Source organism: Seriola dumerili, unplaced genomic scaffold (genome assembly GCF_002260705.1).
Source record: "Seriola dumerili isolate Sdu_G_001 unplaced genomic scaffold, Sdu_1.0 BDQW01000044.1, whole genome shotgun sequence".
Taxonomy (NCBI): Eukaryota; Metazoa; Chordata; class Actinopteri; order Carangiformes; family Carangidae; genus Seriola; species Seriola dumerili.
In genome coordinates this window covers 468201-485458 of record NW_019174299.1, presented here as the reverse complement: position 1 = coordinate 485458, position 17258 = coordinate 468201, and the positions used below count along the sequence as shown (strand labels likewise).

General features: G+C 41.5%; 1 protein-coding gene across 3 annotated transcripts; it reads right to left on the bottom strand.

Annotated features, from left to right (window-relative positions):
• Positions 1-2435: 2435 nt before the first annotated feature.
• Positions 2436-16923, bottom strand: atp6v0a1 (ATPase H+ transporting V0 subunit a1). 3 transcript variants are annotated; one of them, XM_022739466.1, is made up of 22 exons: positions 16716-16923; positions 15358-15522; positions 14612-14690; positions 14309-14406; positions 14040-14168; positions 13146-13228; positions 12412-12538; positions 12229-12311; positions 12051-12144; positions 10358-10570; positions 8784-8934; positions 8360-8499; positions 8027-8193; positions 7832-7922; positions 7568-7686; positions 7246-7462; positions 7031-7138; positions 6807-6914; positions 6095-6139; positions 5454-5571; positions 5116-5287; positions 2436-3607 (listed from the first exon to the last, which is right to left on the bottom strand). In XM_022739466.1, the coding sequence occupies exons 2-22, from the start codon at positions 15472-15474 to the stop codon at positions 3514-3516; spliced, it is 2553 nt and encodes an 850-aa protein (XP_022595187.1). In that variant the 5' UTR covers positions 15475-15522; positions 16716-16923; the 3' UTR covers positions 2436-3513. The 3 variants fall into 3 exon arrangements, with proteins under 3 accessions (XP_022595187.1, XP_022595188.1, XP_022595189.1); XM_022739467.1 differs by having other exon boundaries at positions 6095-6112; XM_022739468.1 differs by lacking the exon at positions 6095-6139 and having other exon boundaries at positions 16716-16922.
• Positions 16924-17258: the final 335 nt, after the last annotated feature.

The following is a 17258-nucleotide window of genomic DNA, read 5'->3' as shown; positions in this document are numbered from 1 at the left end:
AACAGGAGAAGAAAAGAGAACACCAATATTATTCCACAGCTGCGGAGTGCACAGTACCTTAGAAAGGAAAAAATCCTTTTCATGGCTATGTCATCCCACAAAGATGCACAAGATGTTAAAATAGAGCCAGCAAGAATACAGCAAACCCATATTTTATGCAGACTCACAAAACACACTGCAGTTTGAGCTCTGGTCTGACACAGTGATATATACACAGCATTGCTATTTCACATACAGTAAGGTATGGATTTCTCTTTGCAGACCATGATACAGATCATTGACTTTTGTACAGCATGATCTTTAGTTGCCACTGGTGTAGCTGTTTCGGCTTATACAACATCATGAAGCCTGTTTTCTGTGGCTGGATCGAGAAAACACTGAGGCCTGCAGCACCAGAACAGCTGCAAAAGCATCTCTGTTATCCCAAAGAAAAATCTACTGTAACCTTACGAGAAACACAACATTCCTCGAGACGTGTTTCTGCCAAAGTAAAGTGCACTTAATGTTTAACTTAGATAAAGGAGCAAAATAATAAATCCAATCTCATTGGGGTTTGCGCTTTGAAACTGCTTAGTAAAAGTCCATGCGAGTGTAAACACAGCAGGATTTCTGGGGCTCTTATGCAAGCTCGCACTCACCCCCGGTTATACATGACACGCTGGGAAATATCAAATTAAATGAGCTTTTTCAAAAAAAAAATAAAAAAAAATTGTAAGATAAATAAAGAGTTCTATTATTACTCTGGGATGTTGTGACTAACAGCAGGACACCCCCCCCTCCTCAAAAAAATACACAGGATAGAGAACATGATGTTCCTCAGCGTAGAGTGGCTGAAGGTTTTCAGCCTCCCATGGTGCCAGTAGGACAGACACTGTTTTAGACTTTGTGTTGGCAGTGATGCCTAAATAACACCTCCCCTTACATGTCAAACATATTTTTTTTCATGAGGGGAATAACAATGGCGGATGTTAACTAAAAGTACATTTACTGAACTACTGTACAATTTTGAGGTTCTTAACTTGTGTATGTATATTTTCTGCTACTTTAGACTTCTACTCCACTACATTTATTTCATAACTTTACCTGTTACTTTGTAGATTCAGATTATTTATTAAAAAACATATATATACATATATATAAAATCAACAAAGAAACAAACAATGCATCAGTAATTCGATAGTTCAATAACATAATATACATTATTCGGAAATAGGCCTCTCTACATAAAGAGTACTTTTGATACTAACGCCAATGACTTTTCCTTGAAACTGAGTATTTCTCTGCAGCAGCTTTTGAGTAATTCTTCCATCACTGCTTAATTATAAAAATGTGATACTGTGTAAAGATGATTGTTTCCTGCTGGGTTTGACAGGACTGAGAAAATCAAACAAACCCCTTCAAAATGTGTGGGGATGCAAATGTACACTTCTGTTTGGACATTATAACATAATTGCCTGGAGACGGCTGGACGGAGGCAATTACACAATAAGTGACATGTCAAAGAAAAGGACCATTATGCGCAAAATACATAACTGTACATGTATTTCCAATTTAGTCAGTGTGCTTATGGGCAATTTCCTTTTAGTTTGCCAAATAAATTTCCAATATCCCATTTCAGGCACAAGGTTCAGCTGCAGAGCAGGTAATCAAAACAATCCAGCTGTCAAAGACGACTGTAGGTGCTTTTATTACAACTTCCAACACGCAGGGGGAACTCTCATTTCTAATGGACCACTGCCGCACACAGCCTATTCAACAGCACCACCAAGAGGAGCAGTAACAGAACTGGTCCTGAACCCAGCATACAGAGATACAGCAGCTGTCTCACTGTCATTAACACCTGTAGTATTTTTGATGGACCGTGTAAGAGAGGTGTTGATTAAACTGGGAGTATTTTTAATTTTATTTTGTTGCTTGATATAATGACTGTTAGCTAAAGAATAAATACCACTGTATATACAATATGACATTTATCCTCTTGTTAATTCTTCTCCACATTTAGGAGGGAATTATTGTACTTTTACCACATTTATTTGACTCCCGAAGTTACTAGTTATTTTACAGACTAAGAGTTTAGATACGGCACAAAATGTATGATCAGAAAATATGATACATCAAATAATAAATCTGCTTTTCAAATAACCTCAGTCCTTAATTGAGTATTTACTTTAATTTGTTAAAAAAAAGTAAACTGCCAGCATTGTAAGGATATTCCAACCTTTTTTTTAGGTTTAAGTTTAATTTTTGCTTCTACTTTTGATACTTAAAGTACGTTTTGCTGATGCTGCTTCTGTTCTTTAACTTTTGAAAGCAGTACTTTTATTTGGTCGTTTAGAGTGTGGTGCTACCTCTAACTAAAATAAAGACTTCTTTACTTTAAAACTTAAAGCTTCCTTTACCACTGCTGCAGAAAAAAATAAAACCAAAACCACAACTTAAACCACCTCTTTCCACTTTATTGACAAAGAGAAGCACATTTAATGCGAGTGCTCAACCATTTCCGCGGAATTTGTTCTATTTGAACATGTCTGCTGTATGCCGCTCTTACTCCCTTCTAAGTGTGAGGAAAACATTCGAAACTTTTCACATACAAATGAAATCAGTATAAGGAACAAAAAAAGAAAAAAAGAGCAATACTGACAGTGTCAAATCATTTTAGCGTGTTCGTTTGTTATACAACATCCACCTACTATCCACCCACAGATTCTCTCCGTTCTCTCCATGTGGATCGACAGAGAGAACGGCTCACTCAACACAAAGGGCATCAGAGCACAACGCGAGATCAGTCAGTTTATTTTGATTTTCAGAGAACGGACCGAAGTCCTGATGGAGGTTCAACTGTATTCCCTTTAGACCTTTATAGCTCTATGTGCGAGGTCAGTATGCAATGTAAAAGGAGGTGTCTGCGTGTGCAAAGTGGGTCTGTGTGTTTTTTTTTGTTTTTTTTTTAAATAAAACAGATGAGCTCTGTGCATAAGATGTTGATTGCTGCTGAAGAATAATGCCAATAACAAAGAGAAAGAGACAATCCAGATACAGCAATGTGGAAAAGACTTTCTGTCATTTTACGCTGACTAAGCATTTGTCAACGTCATCAGTCAAGAAATTTGCACACAATGATCTGTATTGCAACACTCCCATATAGGAAAAATGCAGGTTTTATAAAGAATTTTTGCATAAATAATATTAAACTAAATAAAACACAGGTAAAACAAAAGGACTTCACCAAGACAACACACATAACAGATTACAGTTAATGCTATTTTCTCTGGAATGAATGAATGAATTAATAATTAAATCTTTTCTGAGTCAATGTTCCAAATTTAGATACTGATTCTGAAAATGATGAGAAGTTTGAACCATATGGAGTCTGACAGATAATCTCATGAAGGTGTGATAACTCCCAGGATATTGGAAACTACATCACTAAAAAAAAAAAAAAAAATCTCTACTCAACAACCACACAGACTCTCAAGAGATGAGTGACATTAATAGAAGAGGAGGAGTCAGAACTCAGTCTTCAAACCTCCCATCCAAGATGCTTTCGAAGGTGAAGGGGAGGAACTTGAAGCCCTGGCCTGAGTAAAACTTGTTTTGGAACTCCACCCTGCAAAAGAAAATAAAGATCCAATCAGAGAAACAATGACCAGGAAGCCTGGTACACGATAACACAGTTGGGCAAATGGTGATGATGGCTGTCAGGGGGTAGGGTGGGGGGTGGGTGGGGGTAATGCTGAGCAGAGCAGTCGTGGCTGATGACCTCTGCTCTTCATTTCACAGTCTGCACCCACCTGCACCCGCTCATGTCTCTGCTCCTGCACCCCGGCCCTGAGGGCCAGTTACCTAAGCCTCTTCCCGTCTGGAAAATGATCAGGCTCTATTTTTAAAAAGGCCAATGCTAAGTGACGGCTGGATGACCTTTTAACTGACGACCCACAGATACCTGCCATTCCATAAGTCTGTCTGTACTGGACATAACTTCCTACGCTTGTCCTTGCAAAAATGCTGAGACGGTGCCAGTGTTAAGAAAGAAATCAGAAAGGTAGATATTTAGACTGAGTCATTCCTAAAATTTCTGGGCCTCATTTACTTTTTAATCCCATAGACATACTTGTATCCTTTTAAAATGATAAACTCCAGCTTACTACTGTGCATAACTGATGCATATACTGCAAGATAGTACATTTGATGGTTAAGGTCTCCATGATATCTCAGCAACTGCAAGAATCTCTAGAGAGAGTTAGGAGAGGTCAACAAGCACGTCCTTTGACTCCCGAAAAGTAAAGTGCTGTCCACCTCAACTTTGGCAAACAGACCAAGAGTCCGTGGAAATAAAATATTATGATTGTTGTTTTATTATAGGCTTCCGTGTGTGCAAAATTGCCCGATTGTCCCTGAAGGCCTTTGAGTGAAAGTCACCCTGCATTACTGCATAAAGGACGATTATAGAGAAGAGTGGCTGCAGCACAGGCGTGCTCTGTAAATGTGCCAGTGGATTATGAAACCAGGATGACATTCAGCAAAGCCAGACAAAGACAGTGATGAGGGGACAATAAAGGCTCGTCTGTGCCATACCAAGGAGTCTGCAGACTGCTCTGCACACCACACACACGCAGCATAAAATGGAAAAACACAACACTGACGAGAGCTGGACATGTTCCAGGTCACGAGCCAGGAAAGTGAGTGAGTGATGGGGAATCACAATTTGTTGATTTTAATTGGGACACAGCCTAGACACAATGTGAGACTGATGGTAACTGTTACATAATCTGTTTTGGTTCCTCTTCCTTAAATTGAGAGAAATAGACTGAACTACTGTATTAACTCACTCACAAACAGAATCAGTTGCCTCTCATCTGTTCATCCTCTTCTGTGCGCCCACTGAGAACCAGTAAAGTTAAATAAACCTCTAGCCTGCAGATGGAGCTATAGCTCTTTGGTTTGCAGTGCTTACAGTCATTTGACTGTAGAGTCCTCACAGTTTTAACGCAATTTAAAACGCTTTAACATCAATATTAACCAGCATCAATTTAAAAGGAAGAAAAAAACTAAATTAAATGCAATATACACATAAATAAAAACTATTGCAACAAACAAATGCAATACTCATCTTACCAGTGCAGTCGCAGTGCGTGCAGGAAGGCAGACAGGCCCTCCATAATAAGGAGAATGGCAACTGTGAGAACAGCAAAGAAATAAAAGACTATGGCCAGAAGGACGAAGCCTCCCAGACTGCTGCTAGAAAGGCCAATGTGCATCACCATGGACCACAGCACCTCCGACAGCTCTGTGTATGGGAAAAAGAAAAGCACACATATTTCACTGCCGAGATGAACCTGAGCATGTATGTATTTCATCTGAATGTAGATGGAGTTCATTTCTCTTTAATAAATGTGTGTGTCGCTGCTTTAATGTACTGATGTCAAACTTGGAGGATAAGAGGTGAGACTTACGTGCATGAGCCAGACTGAGGGCCCAAAGCCTCAGATAGGAAGCAGTGTTTGAGATACAGCCCAGGCAGTACTCTATGGTATGGATTGCCTGATGCACTGCCACATCCGCAAAGTTAAACTATGGGACACATAACATCAAAACACACGTCAGCGTGACACTCTAGAAAACATCACAACATCTCTACGACAGGTCCCGAGGTCTGGATAGAAGATTCATTGTGTGTGCATATTTATTCAGGTAAGTGACAGGAAAGCCATTTGCCCCTGTAGATCAGCAAGCCCCCCCCCCACCCCCCCAAATTAGAAGAGGCAACATCATCTTAGGACCTTGTGAACCCATAGTATCAACCGCTCTCTGCTGATGCTTCATGCACACCACCAAGACTGTAAGGGAAGCACCGGCCTTCTGGCGCACACCGCTTGAGGAATCCCTGCTAACCCATGTTTTCTGACAAGAAACTCCTGGAACACGCTGACCACACACACCGACTAACACGGACACGGCTAAGAGCAGCAGGCAATGGTTGACAGCATACGTAGACAACAAAGCGAGGGGCGGAAAGAGACAGAAAAGCTAGACATGCAGTTTGACAGGGGGGGCAGGTTAGAGGGTGGAGGTGTAGCATGAGCTCCTGTCCTACCTCTTCTTCCTCGCGGGCCTTGAGAGCAGGTGACAAAAGGCAATGCTTGGTTATTGACAGCACGCACACACAGACGGACAGACAGACGGTAAACAGTAAACAGGAAAGTAATGAGAAACAAGAGGAATCCAACATTAGAAAATGACAACACTCTGCTCACATGTACTGTCACTGCAGTTTAGAATGAAATGAAACTGTATCAGAGGTTCACATAAAACTCATCATCTGTTTCACGCTAGTGTTAAAGCTCTGCAGCATGTACAACATAAACCGGACTGCTCAGCACTTCCCAAGAAGTTAAGTTTATAATTACAAAATTGTACACAAAAGTGGATGGATGGAGGGAACACATAATTATAAAAGTGTGTAAACAACATAAATTCAATCAATTTAATCTCTCAATAGCATTTACAGTTTAATGGCTAAGCCTTAAATAATAACTAAAAAAAAAAACTGACACACAGTGGAGCTTTTTGCCAAACCGGACCTTAATCCATAATTGATGTTTTTCATTATCACAGTGGAAGTGGAAACATGAGGTATCCGTTTCTCTTTCCAACTGTGTCTGAGCGACTGAATTATTCAAAGTTGTAAGTAGATCCTATAACCTGTGTAACCGCTGGCCTGCCGTTACTCCAGCTTTGTGGGCAAGCGGGAGCGAATGCCGTCGACTAGAAGACGGCGTTGCTTGGTGAGGACGTGTCTCTTTTACCTCGGGTTCTTCCTCCGAGTGCTGCGAGAGCTGGTCATGCTGGATGATTTCAGCCTCATCCTCAGTGGGCCCGTTGCCCACCCTGATCCCTCCAAAGTTCTGTGTACCCTGTCACACGAAACAGGTAAAGAAATAACAAAATTAGAAAAGGATTTATTATCAAGTGCTATGTTTATAACTGTATTAGAATACTTTATTCCATAGAGTGTTAGCAGGCTGCTTACCAAATGTTTCCGCCACAAGTACTGTCTCCGCAGAACCAGAGTTTTCACTATTAACATACAGGGAACACATGCCAAGGCGATGACCACCAAGAGTGATTGTACAGCCGCCTACATATCCAGGGGAAAGATAAAAGCACAAAAAGGACAATTTATCTTCCTGTGGTTGACTTGAGGACCAAAGGATGGATGGATGTAACCGATGAAGTGTATTTGACCTGTCCTCTGTAGAGAGGTTTGTTACTGGGGTCGTTGTAGTTGAAGAGGAACATGTTGATAAAGGCGATGAGGAGACTGGGAGCATCCCTGGAGGTGCGCGCATCATACGCGACCCACTTATAGAAGACCAGGATGACGAGGTAGCCAAACAAACTGGCCATGAAGACAATCTCTGGGATAAATCCCAAGTAGATATTCAGTGGCTTCTGGAAATACCTGCAGAGAACCACAAACAGCCCATTTGTCTCCAGAGCAATAATGCACAAATTCAAAGAGGAAGGAAAAGCAATGACGAAGTATAAATGGGGATGAAAATCTCACAGGTGGTTGAAGAGACTGAGAGTGACTCCGAACAGCATGTGGATGACTCCCAGGACAACAGACATCTTCATCTTGAAGGAGTTCAGAAATGTCAGCTTGTTGGTCGCAATGTTCCATATCTGAGAGACAATAAGGGCAAGTTTATGCAACAAACCTTAACACCTTAACTGATGTTTAACTAATATATACTCATTTGCACACATGACATTATATAACTGTATCATTAGAATAAATGGAATACAGATCACAAAGAAAAATATTCACCGGATCGATGCCGATGGGGTATGGCCCTTTAAACACTCCATCTATTGCTGGGTCCAACTGCAAAACTTTATTGCCTTCAAGTGTTTCAAACCTGAACAGATGACCACACAAATCAGTTTTCTGACTTGAATTACTGCACAGCTCCAACAGGCCAAGGTTAAGGCTCCAGCAGTCATTACCAACAGTGACACTCACGTCCAGTTGCCTCCTGCTCGAGAGTCGAACATCGGCCTGACACTCCAGGCAGAGCCAAACACGTTGAGGGACTTTGAGAAGCAGTCGTTGTAAATGATGCCCGTGTAGACCGAGAAGATTCCCATCAGCAGAATGATGTAGCGCCCCGCAAACACCATGCTGAACATCTGCCGCAGAATAATTAATACATTTAGATCTCAGGCAGAATCTCTGAGCAGGATAAACTGAAATCAAATGGGTTTTTAAAAAGCTTCATCTCTCAGATCAGGGGCTGGTTTTATCACCAGTAAGGATGGCGTAGGACTGATGAGATGGCAATGATGGGATCAATACCTCATTATCGTTCTTCTGGGCCATCAGCCTGCTCTCTCTCAATACAAGGTACAGGGCAGCACAGGTCATGAGAACGCCGTGGCCCAGGTCGCCAAACATGACCGCAAATAGGAAAGGGAAGGTGATGATGGTGTATGGTGCTGGAGACAAGAAGGTAGGGAGGCAGGCATCACATGAGAGGAAGGTGGCGGGGCAAGTGAAACAACAAATGAGTGACGCGTCATGAAACGCAGCATGTCCCAACAAGGTGATAATGGGTGATGCGGCAGTGACTGTGGTTCAATACTACAGTCAGCTGGGTAAACAGACTTTCTGATAAACAAAAAGCTCAACTGTCTTAAAAGATGAAGGATAAGACTGATTGTCTGAGTAAAGACGGACAGAGATCTAGGAATGAACACAGAAAGGTTTGGCACATTCTTACCAGGGTTAATCTCACGGTAGCTGCCAATTCCATAGGCATCCACAATGTTTTGAAAGCCTGAGGTGAACTTGTTTGTCTTGTTATAGGTGGGTGGGGTCTGCTTGGTCTGCATCCTATTGAGGATGGAAGGCACAGTGGAGCCGCTCTTTTCCTACAACGCAGAAAACAATGTCATGCATGGCATGATAATGTCAGACATTAGCTTTATTTTCACAGACATGAACTACTAGAGCATTTCAGAGATGAACTTCTTTCCTTCTTTCTAACTTTCTAATCTTTCCGAAAATTGGATCATGTTCTGAGGATGCTGAAAGCTAACTGTACAGAAAACAGAGGTATCCTGCTGCTGTCTCAGTTTATATGATACTCCATCATTTCTCTGAAAAGACACTACTTACTGCTTTAAAATTTCATTTCAATAAACTGATTAAAGATTATGAAATGTATCTATCTTGGCTGAGGCTACACAGCCCGCCAGGACAGCTTTGGAGAGAGGTGGAAGATGATGAGGACGTGACTGTAGCATTTAGCTTTGCTCACTGCAGCAGAGCTTTTGCACTGCCTCGTTAGTCCTGCTCCTACCCGACATTAACATGTGTTTTAGATGATCCAATCACAAGTGGACAGCTCTAAGTACAGATGTGAATGCTCCCAAGACGCAGTGAGGACACGATGAGATGTATTTGTTGAAGTACATCTGCATAAGCAGATGTACTTCAACAAATACAAGTCGCACAAATCATGTAAGCGTCCTTTGTCCACGACGTCTGAATTTCTCGATAAGCCTGTATATATTATGAGTGATCCTTTACAGGTGGGATTTGGTTTGCCTGTAACACACCAGGGAATAGACCCAGTCTGTACTGTTTATAAGATATTTCTTCTTATTTTAATTTTTGGCAGATTATGTTAAAAACAACAATGAATTTGGTCTTTGCAAACGGAACTGATGTCTGTGTTTATCTGCATATAGAACAGGGAAGTATCTCCACATGTGGGGATACATTCTAATACCAGGTGTGAACTCATGTGCTTAGTGCTGTTCACCTGTGATCGGATCACCTGAGATGCCCGACATGAACGGGGCCATTCACACCTCCCCGTCCACCAGCTACAGCTATCAGCAACTGGTCACAATGGAAATTTGCCGCAGCCAACATCATTTTGGCTTATTTAAGCACATCTATACATTTTTTTTCCAAGCTCTGTTTACTTCTTGTCTTAAGGGAAAATGCAAGTTGTGTCTGCTCTCACTTGACTTGCAATCTCCTCCAGTTGGTGGAGATTAATAAACCTTCATTTGTAGTGGATAAACTGATATTTGAGTGCACACAGAAGCTGGAGTGGACTGCTGGCTGAAAAACCTGTTTGTACTGACGTAGTTTAGACCTGCTGTTTTCAGACCGGTTCTGCTACATTCAACATATGATCAGGTAAACATGAACCAGACTCTACTTTTCCAAGAAAAAAAAGCAGGTCTTTGCGTGACTGTGTCTAGAAAATATGAACTAAACCTACTAAATGGTGGATAGGTTTTTATTAAAAGGTAAAATGCCTGTGTCTCAGTTACTCACCGTCCCCCTGCGCAGGGCAAACTGGATGGAATCCAGGTCAGAGACGGGACACCACACCTCAGCGATCAGACACTTCTGGGTGACATCAATGTTGCAGAGGTTGAGGGTGTGGTAGATGGCCTTCATCTTCCTCACCTTGATGAACCACACTCTGACTGTCTTGGCTGCAGCCTGCAGGACCCTCTGTCTGTGATCCTCTGTCTGGTTCAGCACCTTTTGGGGCAGACGAGAGTGGAGGTGGTTGAGGTCAGGACGAAATCTTTTACACGATTGTATTATAAGTGGTATTCAGGCTTTTTCTGATTTTGTGGCACATTTTGTTATCCGTCTAATGTGGTTCCATCTTGGCCAGGACAAGAAAAGAGATTTTGAATTATTACAAAACATCAATACCAATAAATCTATCAAAATAAAGTCGCAGCTGTGTGGTATATAATGTGTACTACAACCAGAAAAGGCTATCATAACAAGAAAACTAACAACAGCAGCAATGAATCACATACTCCTTCATATTCATAGAAAGGGTTTACATTTACTGGCACTAACTCATACGTGTAGTGGCTGACTGGTGTATGTTAAAGCAGGCTGTCTAATCCATTAGGTTTTTCCCATGTGAGATATAGGATGTTCCCAGGTATGCTGCTGTATGACTCACATTGTAAGCCAAGTCCCATGATCAGCAAATGGCAGGATATTTAAACTCTGCCTACAGGCACAGTCTCGCCTGCTGTCGAGGGGCTTAATGGCCCACACATAGCTGATTGCTGGCCAAATAGCTTGACATTCTTCATCATCCACGCTGTTCGGTCATTCAGCTCTCACGCCCTCGTAGCGACAGGCATAACACTGCATCCACAAAGACCAAGACACACATTCCCCCGATACATACAAGTATCAGGTATCTGTCTAATATGAGCCGTTACCGTGGCTGCAACGGTCAGTCATCTTACAATATTTGAGTCACACAAAACCGACACAGCTGGCTCACTGAGTCAAATAGCATGTGGGACTGTACCCCAGGCTGCAGTGAGTACAACAAATGGGAAGGAATTCAACACTGCAGGCAATACTAAGTGTAGTTTCTGTGGCGAGATCCTGCCTGAGGACATTTCTCTCTGTAAATATCCAACTGCAATTAAACTAAACTCTGTATCCTGCGTGGGTTGGAGCTGGACAGCTGACATGTTGATCAACAGCTGTAAAGGTTTACTGAGCCATTATTTCCCTCACAAACAAGGGCAGGGTGGCAACAAGAGAGGGCTGCGAGGCGGTATCTGTTGGTGGTGTTGATAGGTGCATTTGTCATGGAGGATGTGGTGATTTCCAAAGCCATAACAGTATGAAAAAAGAAAAAATGGAAAGGAAGTGAACTTATTACACTTAAAAGGCCCACAAATCTTATTTTCTATTTCATTTGCGCAACCTGAATCACATTAATTTACTGCTTATGAGAAGCCTACCAGTCTCAGAAGCTGGGCTGAGAAGAAACTGCAAAGAGCAGATGTCTTCCTGTCTTCATGCCTTATGAAATTTCCTTTATGGTCACTTTCCAATGAAGAAAAACTTGCTGACCAGACAGAAGCAAAAAAAAAAAAACAAAAAAAAAGAGAGAACTAACCAGTTCTGTCTTTTTGTGCAAGTTGGTGTTTATGAGTCAATGGTGCATGGGTGTTTTCCCTGCCAGTGAATTTACCATTTGCAGGTCCTCAATGCGAGCATTCACTCCTGCTAGCATCTCCTTCCTCTCCTGTGGTGTTTCTGGACACGGGTACAAAGTTGCTCTGAACCTGAGGACAGATGAGGAAGTGCAGATAAGGACCTGTTGGCCAATAACACTTGAGTAATTGTACATATGTTGCTGATTCGCTTACCCCTCACAGATCTTCTTGACTCTATTCTTCAGCTGGTCTCCCTGGAAGAAGATGATGAAGACAGACTTGTGCACCTGGTCGCCCTGTGGAAATGTCGTATAGTTAGGAGAACACTGAAGCATGCATTATATCTGACCAGACTTAAAAGACTACAACACATTTTAGCATATCAACAGTACTGACCGTGGTCGGGTCCTCCAGAGGATCTTCAATGTCTGCCTGCCTCAGAAACACATTTCCTCTGCAAACTCTCCACAGCATCCTCTCAAATGTGGGGATACGTTCTCTGCCAATGACTCCAGCTACAAATCTATAACAAATGGAATTACTCTGTCACTATTGTTACTAGTTACCTACACTCGTACAGATAAAAACTTCTAACAAATGCTTTTAACATTTGGAGAAAAAAAAGCACTATATAGAAGCTAAAAGTAACTTTCAAAACAGTTGTAATTCTCAGATACTCACTGCACAGCCTTAACAACAGACCAGTTACTCCTGTTTAAATATTTAGTATGTAAAGCCCATGTCATTACTGCTGTCTGAACAACTGGGACGGGCCTTGACAACTTCAAAAAACCTTTATTAGTCATGTACACTCCATAATTAAAAAAAAACAAAAAAACAACTTACACTTTTTTGTGTAATTAAGAAGAGCTGATCAGGGTAACAACATTTAGTGCAATGTCTACACTAGTAGGGACTGTGTTAGTGAATGCGAGTTCTGAATGGATTTGCGGTGACCTTTGTCACCTGTTTAAGCTTGGCAGCCTGAGCTGGTGTGTGGGAGATGATTGGCTAGTTGTAACTCTACAGTTTCAGGCACAGATGGCTCGAACCGCACAGACGGAACCGGAGATCTCCGAGAAAAGCTTTATCCTTTTAATATTAGGAAAAGACCACAAAAACCGACTCACCCCAGTCTGAGAGGAGCTCCTCTGCTGACCTCATTGGGGTCCAGCGGGGCGGACGAATCCTCCAGTAAACTGGGGTCCTCCATCTGGATGAGAGTCCATTAACAAAATCATCAGTTATAACGGCAACACATACATTGCTGCCACAGCATTAGCAGACACATGCACTTGTGAGCAGTGCTGTTACAAAACCTGCAGGACATTTTATTTAAATGAACGTTATGAGATTTGAGCAGAAGAGAGATAAGGAACCAGGGCCAGAGTTTGCTTCCAGCACAGACTGAGAACTTGAACCAGTTAATGGCTGAACACCTACGTGTTTGGCTAAATGATTCACCTCAATCAAAGCTCATAACATTGTAAAAGATCACTCAACGCTTGTGAGGGCTGTCAAGGGGAACTGATGTTGGGCAAAGGTGGAAAGGCGAGGATTTTGCTCTGGCAAATAAACAAAGTACACAGAACTAAAGTGAAGCAAAGTACTGTACAGCAGTGGGATTACAGCGAATTAAATGGTGTGAATAAATGATGTGAATAGACTAAGGTCATGTGAGCAACTATAAAAGACCATGAGTGCAAACCCCCTTTGCCAAATCAAGCAGCAATAAGTGGTCCTTTGTGTATGTGTGTGTGTGTGTGTGTGTGTGTGTGTGTGTGCGTGTGTGTGTGTGTGTGTGTGTGTGTGAAATCAGAGCATCTTATCAGCAGAATCTGTATCACACCAATGCAAAGCTGAGATGACTGAGTTCAGGCTGCAACTGTTTAAACTCGAAACCATAAGCAACTACCTACAAGAGTAAAAGTCTCACTTCTCTTTCAGGTCACCACAGTGTTACTTCAACGAAAGACCTAGCACACCGTTTTGCAATGCGTGTGTGGGTGCGCAGTGAAGCTGACCTCATCAAAAAACTGTTGTGTGCGACGCAGAATGTGCTTGAGCTCAGTGAGTTCCAGGAAGTTCTTCTTTAGGGCTTCTTGGTTAGTGTTTATTTCCTTCAGCTCATTCTCAAGCTTCTCAAATGTGGCCTGTGGGGAGACATACAGAGACGTCAGCCGAGGGAAGTGGCAGGTGATAGAGCTCAATGTTTATCTGTCAGAGAGAAAGAGAGAGAGAGAGAGAGAGAGAGAGAGAGAGAGAGAGAGAGAGCGAGAGAGAGAGCAGTCACCTCCAGGTCGATCATGTCCCTTGGGAAGGGGACTTCAGGGTTTTCTCCTGTATCAACTATTGGGATGTTCGCCTTCTTTATTTCTTTCTCCACGAACCCTGCAAGTGAGAAGTGACAAGGTAAAAATCAGGGTACATTTAGCTGGTGTACATGTACTTGTTTTATGCTGGACAAAGAAGTGCCTCTCCTGTGGATATTAAATGAACAGCATTTGTTGTGGGTTAGGAAACATGAGTTGCAGCATTGTTAATTTCCAGCCAGGGCAGGGGCAGCTCTGGCAAGCTATACCTAAAGCTCACTTACTCAGTTTGCGATCCATCTCTTCACATCTTCGTACTTCATTGACAAACTTTCGTTGGAACACGTTCACATCAGGATTTAGCTGCAGCAAAAAAAAAAAAAAAACATAATTGAGGGTCAAGCTAAACAACGTGGACTGCGATATGTATACCTATGGCTGCAATACTTATAATTTAATGATATGCTCAAATTCTGCATTGCTATCCATTGACAAACCTTCCATTAATGTTTTTTTTGAGAGTCTATCAATAACTCTTCAGAATTGTAAAAAAAACATGAATTTCTTATCATCTTTATAGAAATTATTATCATTATAGAAATGATTATACTTTTTAAACTAATGGAGGATGTCAGAGTGTAATTTGATCAAATGAATAAGATAGCACTGTTGATGCACAGACCCACTCTGTTACAGCCCATCCAATACTCTAGCACAAAGCTTCCCTCTGGGCCCGGCAGCAACGGGCTTTCTCATGCGTGGAATGAGGGGTCAGCTGTGAGCACATGATGAACATGATGCAGAAGGCATGCACTTTCTCAACAGTTTTTTACTGATGGGATTGTTTTTTTTTTTTTTTATCACTATGAAAGATGGTACTGATGACTGAGCCTTTACACTGTAGGTACCACTTTTGGAAAGCAAGATTTAGTTGTCAGAAAATGGCAAATCAAAGCAGAACCTGTAGTAAATAATGAATGAGTCATGATTTGATCCGGAGAGCAACAGGATGAGACACAGGTGGACTTACGTCGCGAAACTGCACCATCCCAATCTCTCCCAGTTCACTAACACAACAGTAGGCAGCTTCTGACTGGAGGAAGAGCTGAGCCAGCGTCATCTCTTCACTCCTGAAGAGTTCCCCCATGTTGCTCAAGAAGGTGAGCTCTTTGCAGCCTTAAATCAATCAGAACCTCTAGAAATGGAATAAATAAAGATAGTGCCCATTAGTGACAGTCAAATATAAACAAATTTGGCTTTCAGCTGTAGTTATACAATCAACACTTGACACGCTAGTGTAAAGAATAACTAATGAAGGAGGGCTATATCAGTTCAGTGTTAGTTTAGCACAAGTGTGAGAAGTTGACATGTGACACAAAGAGAAAAGAAAAAAAAATCAGTTTGCCCCATGCTGATCCCATGATCAGTACAGGAATGTTATGCTGAAGGGTTTGATCTGTAATAACGCAATATAACAACAACACTGTTAAATGGGCTGTATTTTAACTGAGGAAGTAAAGCACAGGTTAATGGTCTATGTGGGTAGAATGCAGTTTTTCACGTCTAAAGCTAAAAAGGTGAAGACTTTCTCAGAATATCTTGCAGCTAAGCAGCACAACCTCCTACTGTAAAACGACCACACAGGGCTTATCTGTGGATTACAAGGTAGCATGTGACCTGTAGCTCTAGTAAGCCTCAATACATCAACGCTGAGTGCACATTTACTGCCTTAACAGGTTTGTATAGTTACACCACGAAATCTGACAAAACTACAGAGCTTGAATATGTTGTATTTAGTTCATCGATAAGCCAACACATCAGACAGCTTCTAGTAACTAGCTTAGCTCCCTGACCACTGCAGCTTCACCTGTCAAAGCTGGAAATGTTGGAGAGCTAACAGTTACAAATACATCAAACTGTAACTGTTGTAGCTACTTGGACGCAGATCAAACAAAACTATTAACATCGTATAATATAAATAATGCAGCAAAGTCAGACACTCAAAGCTAATTCAGCGTTAACGTTATTTAACCGTAGCAGAACAATTATTAGTTGACGGGTGCTAGTCAGATTAGCAAGCGTTAGCAAGTTAAACTTCATTATTAAGAACAATATAACGTCATACAACAGGATATTAACTGTTGTGTTATTAATATGAACTTTTCACGATATCAGAATGTTAGTTAGCTAACTCAGATGACAGTTAATAGCTCAGTTTGCAGTTAAATGAGTGTGGGGGGCTAACAAGATAGCTAATGCTATATTAGCGCACCTGCTGTTCAATATTTTAACTTAGCCCATTATAATAACATTAACGCTCAATCGTTTCTAGTCTCAGTAATCTTAATATAACTGTAATCAAGCAATATAGCCTAACTGTGTCCTTACTGTATAGGTGGATACCCTGTTTCTCCTCTTAGTTTTCCGTCTTGGTTTCCTGTTCGTTGTTTGTTGTGGACTGATCGTTGGTTTGAAGCCGACAACTCAACCAGTATCGACCTTTCAAAGAGGAAGTGTTGCGGCAAGAAGAGTGGATGCCTCCCTCTATGAGGCCAAAATCACATGAACGTCACCAACCCTCGTAAGCTTCGGGGGGCGCTGTGAAGTCGCAGCGCTAGCCTTTACTTCTGCCTAATTAATACGTTTTATTTTGAATGTCTTCACCGGAAGTGTTGTTGTGTTTCTGTCGTCCCCCTTGATGCACCTGAGGTTGATTTGTAATCATGAATGTTCAGTGCCTCCCAGTGGATACAACACGTAAACACAACCCAACATGTTGTAAAAGTATGTATGTACAATATATACAGTATGTATGTATTTATTTATTTATTTTTAAATTTTAGTTGTTTTGACAAGAATAATGCGCATTATTGTTTTAAATGGCACCCCAAAGAAAGAATGAAACAACAAAACTTATAACATTCATACACT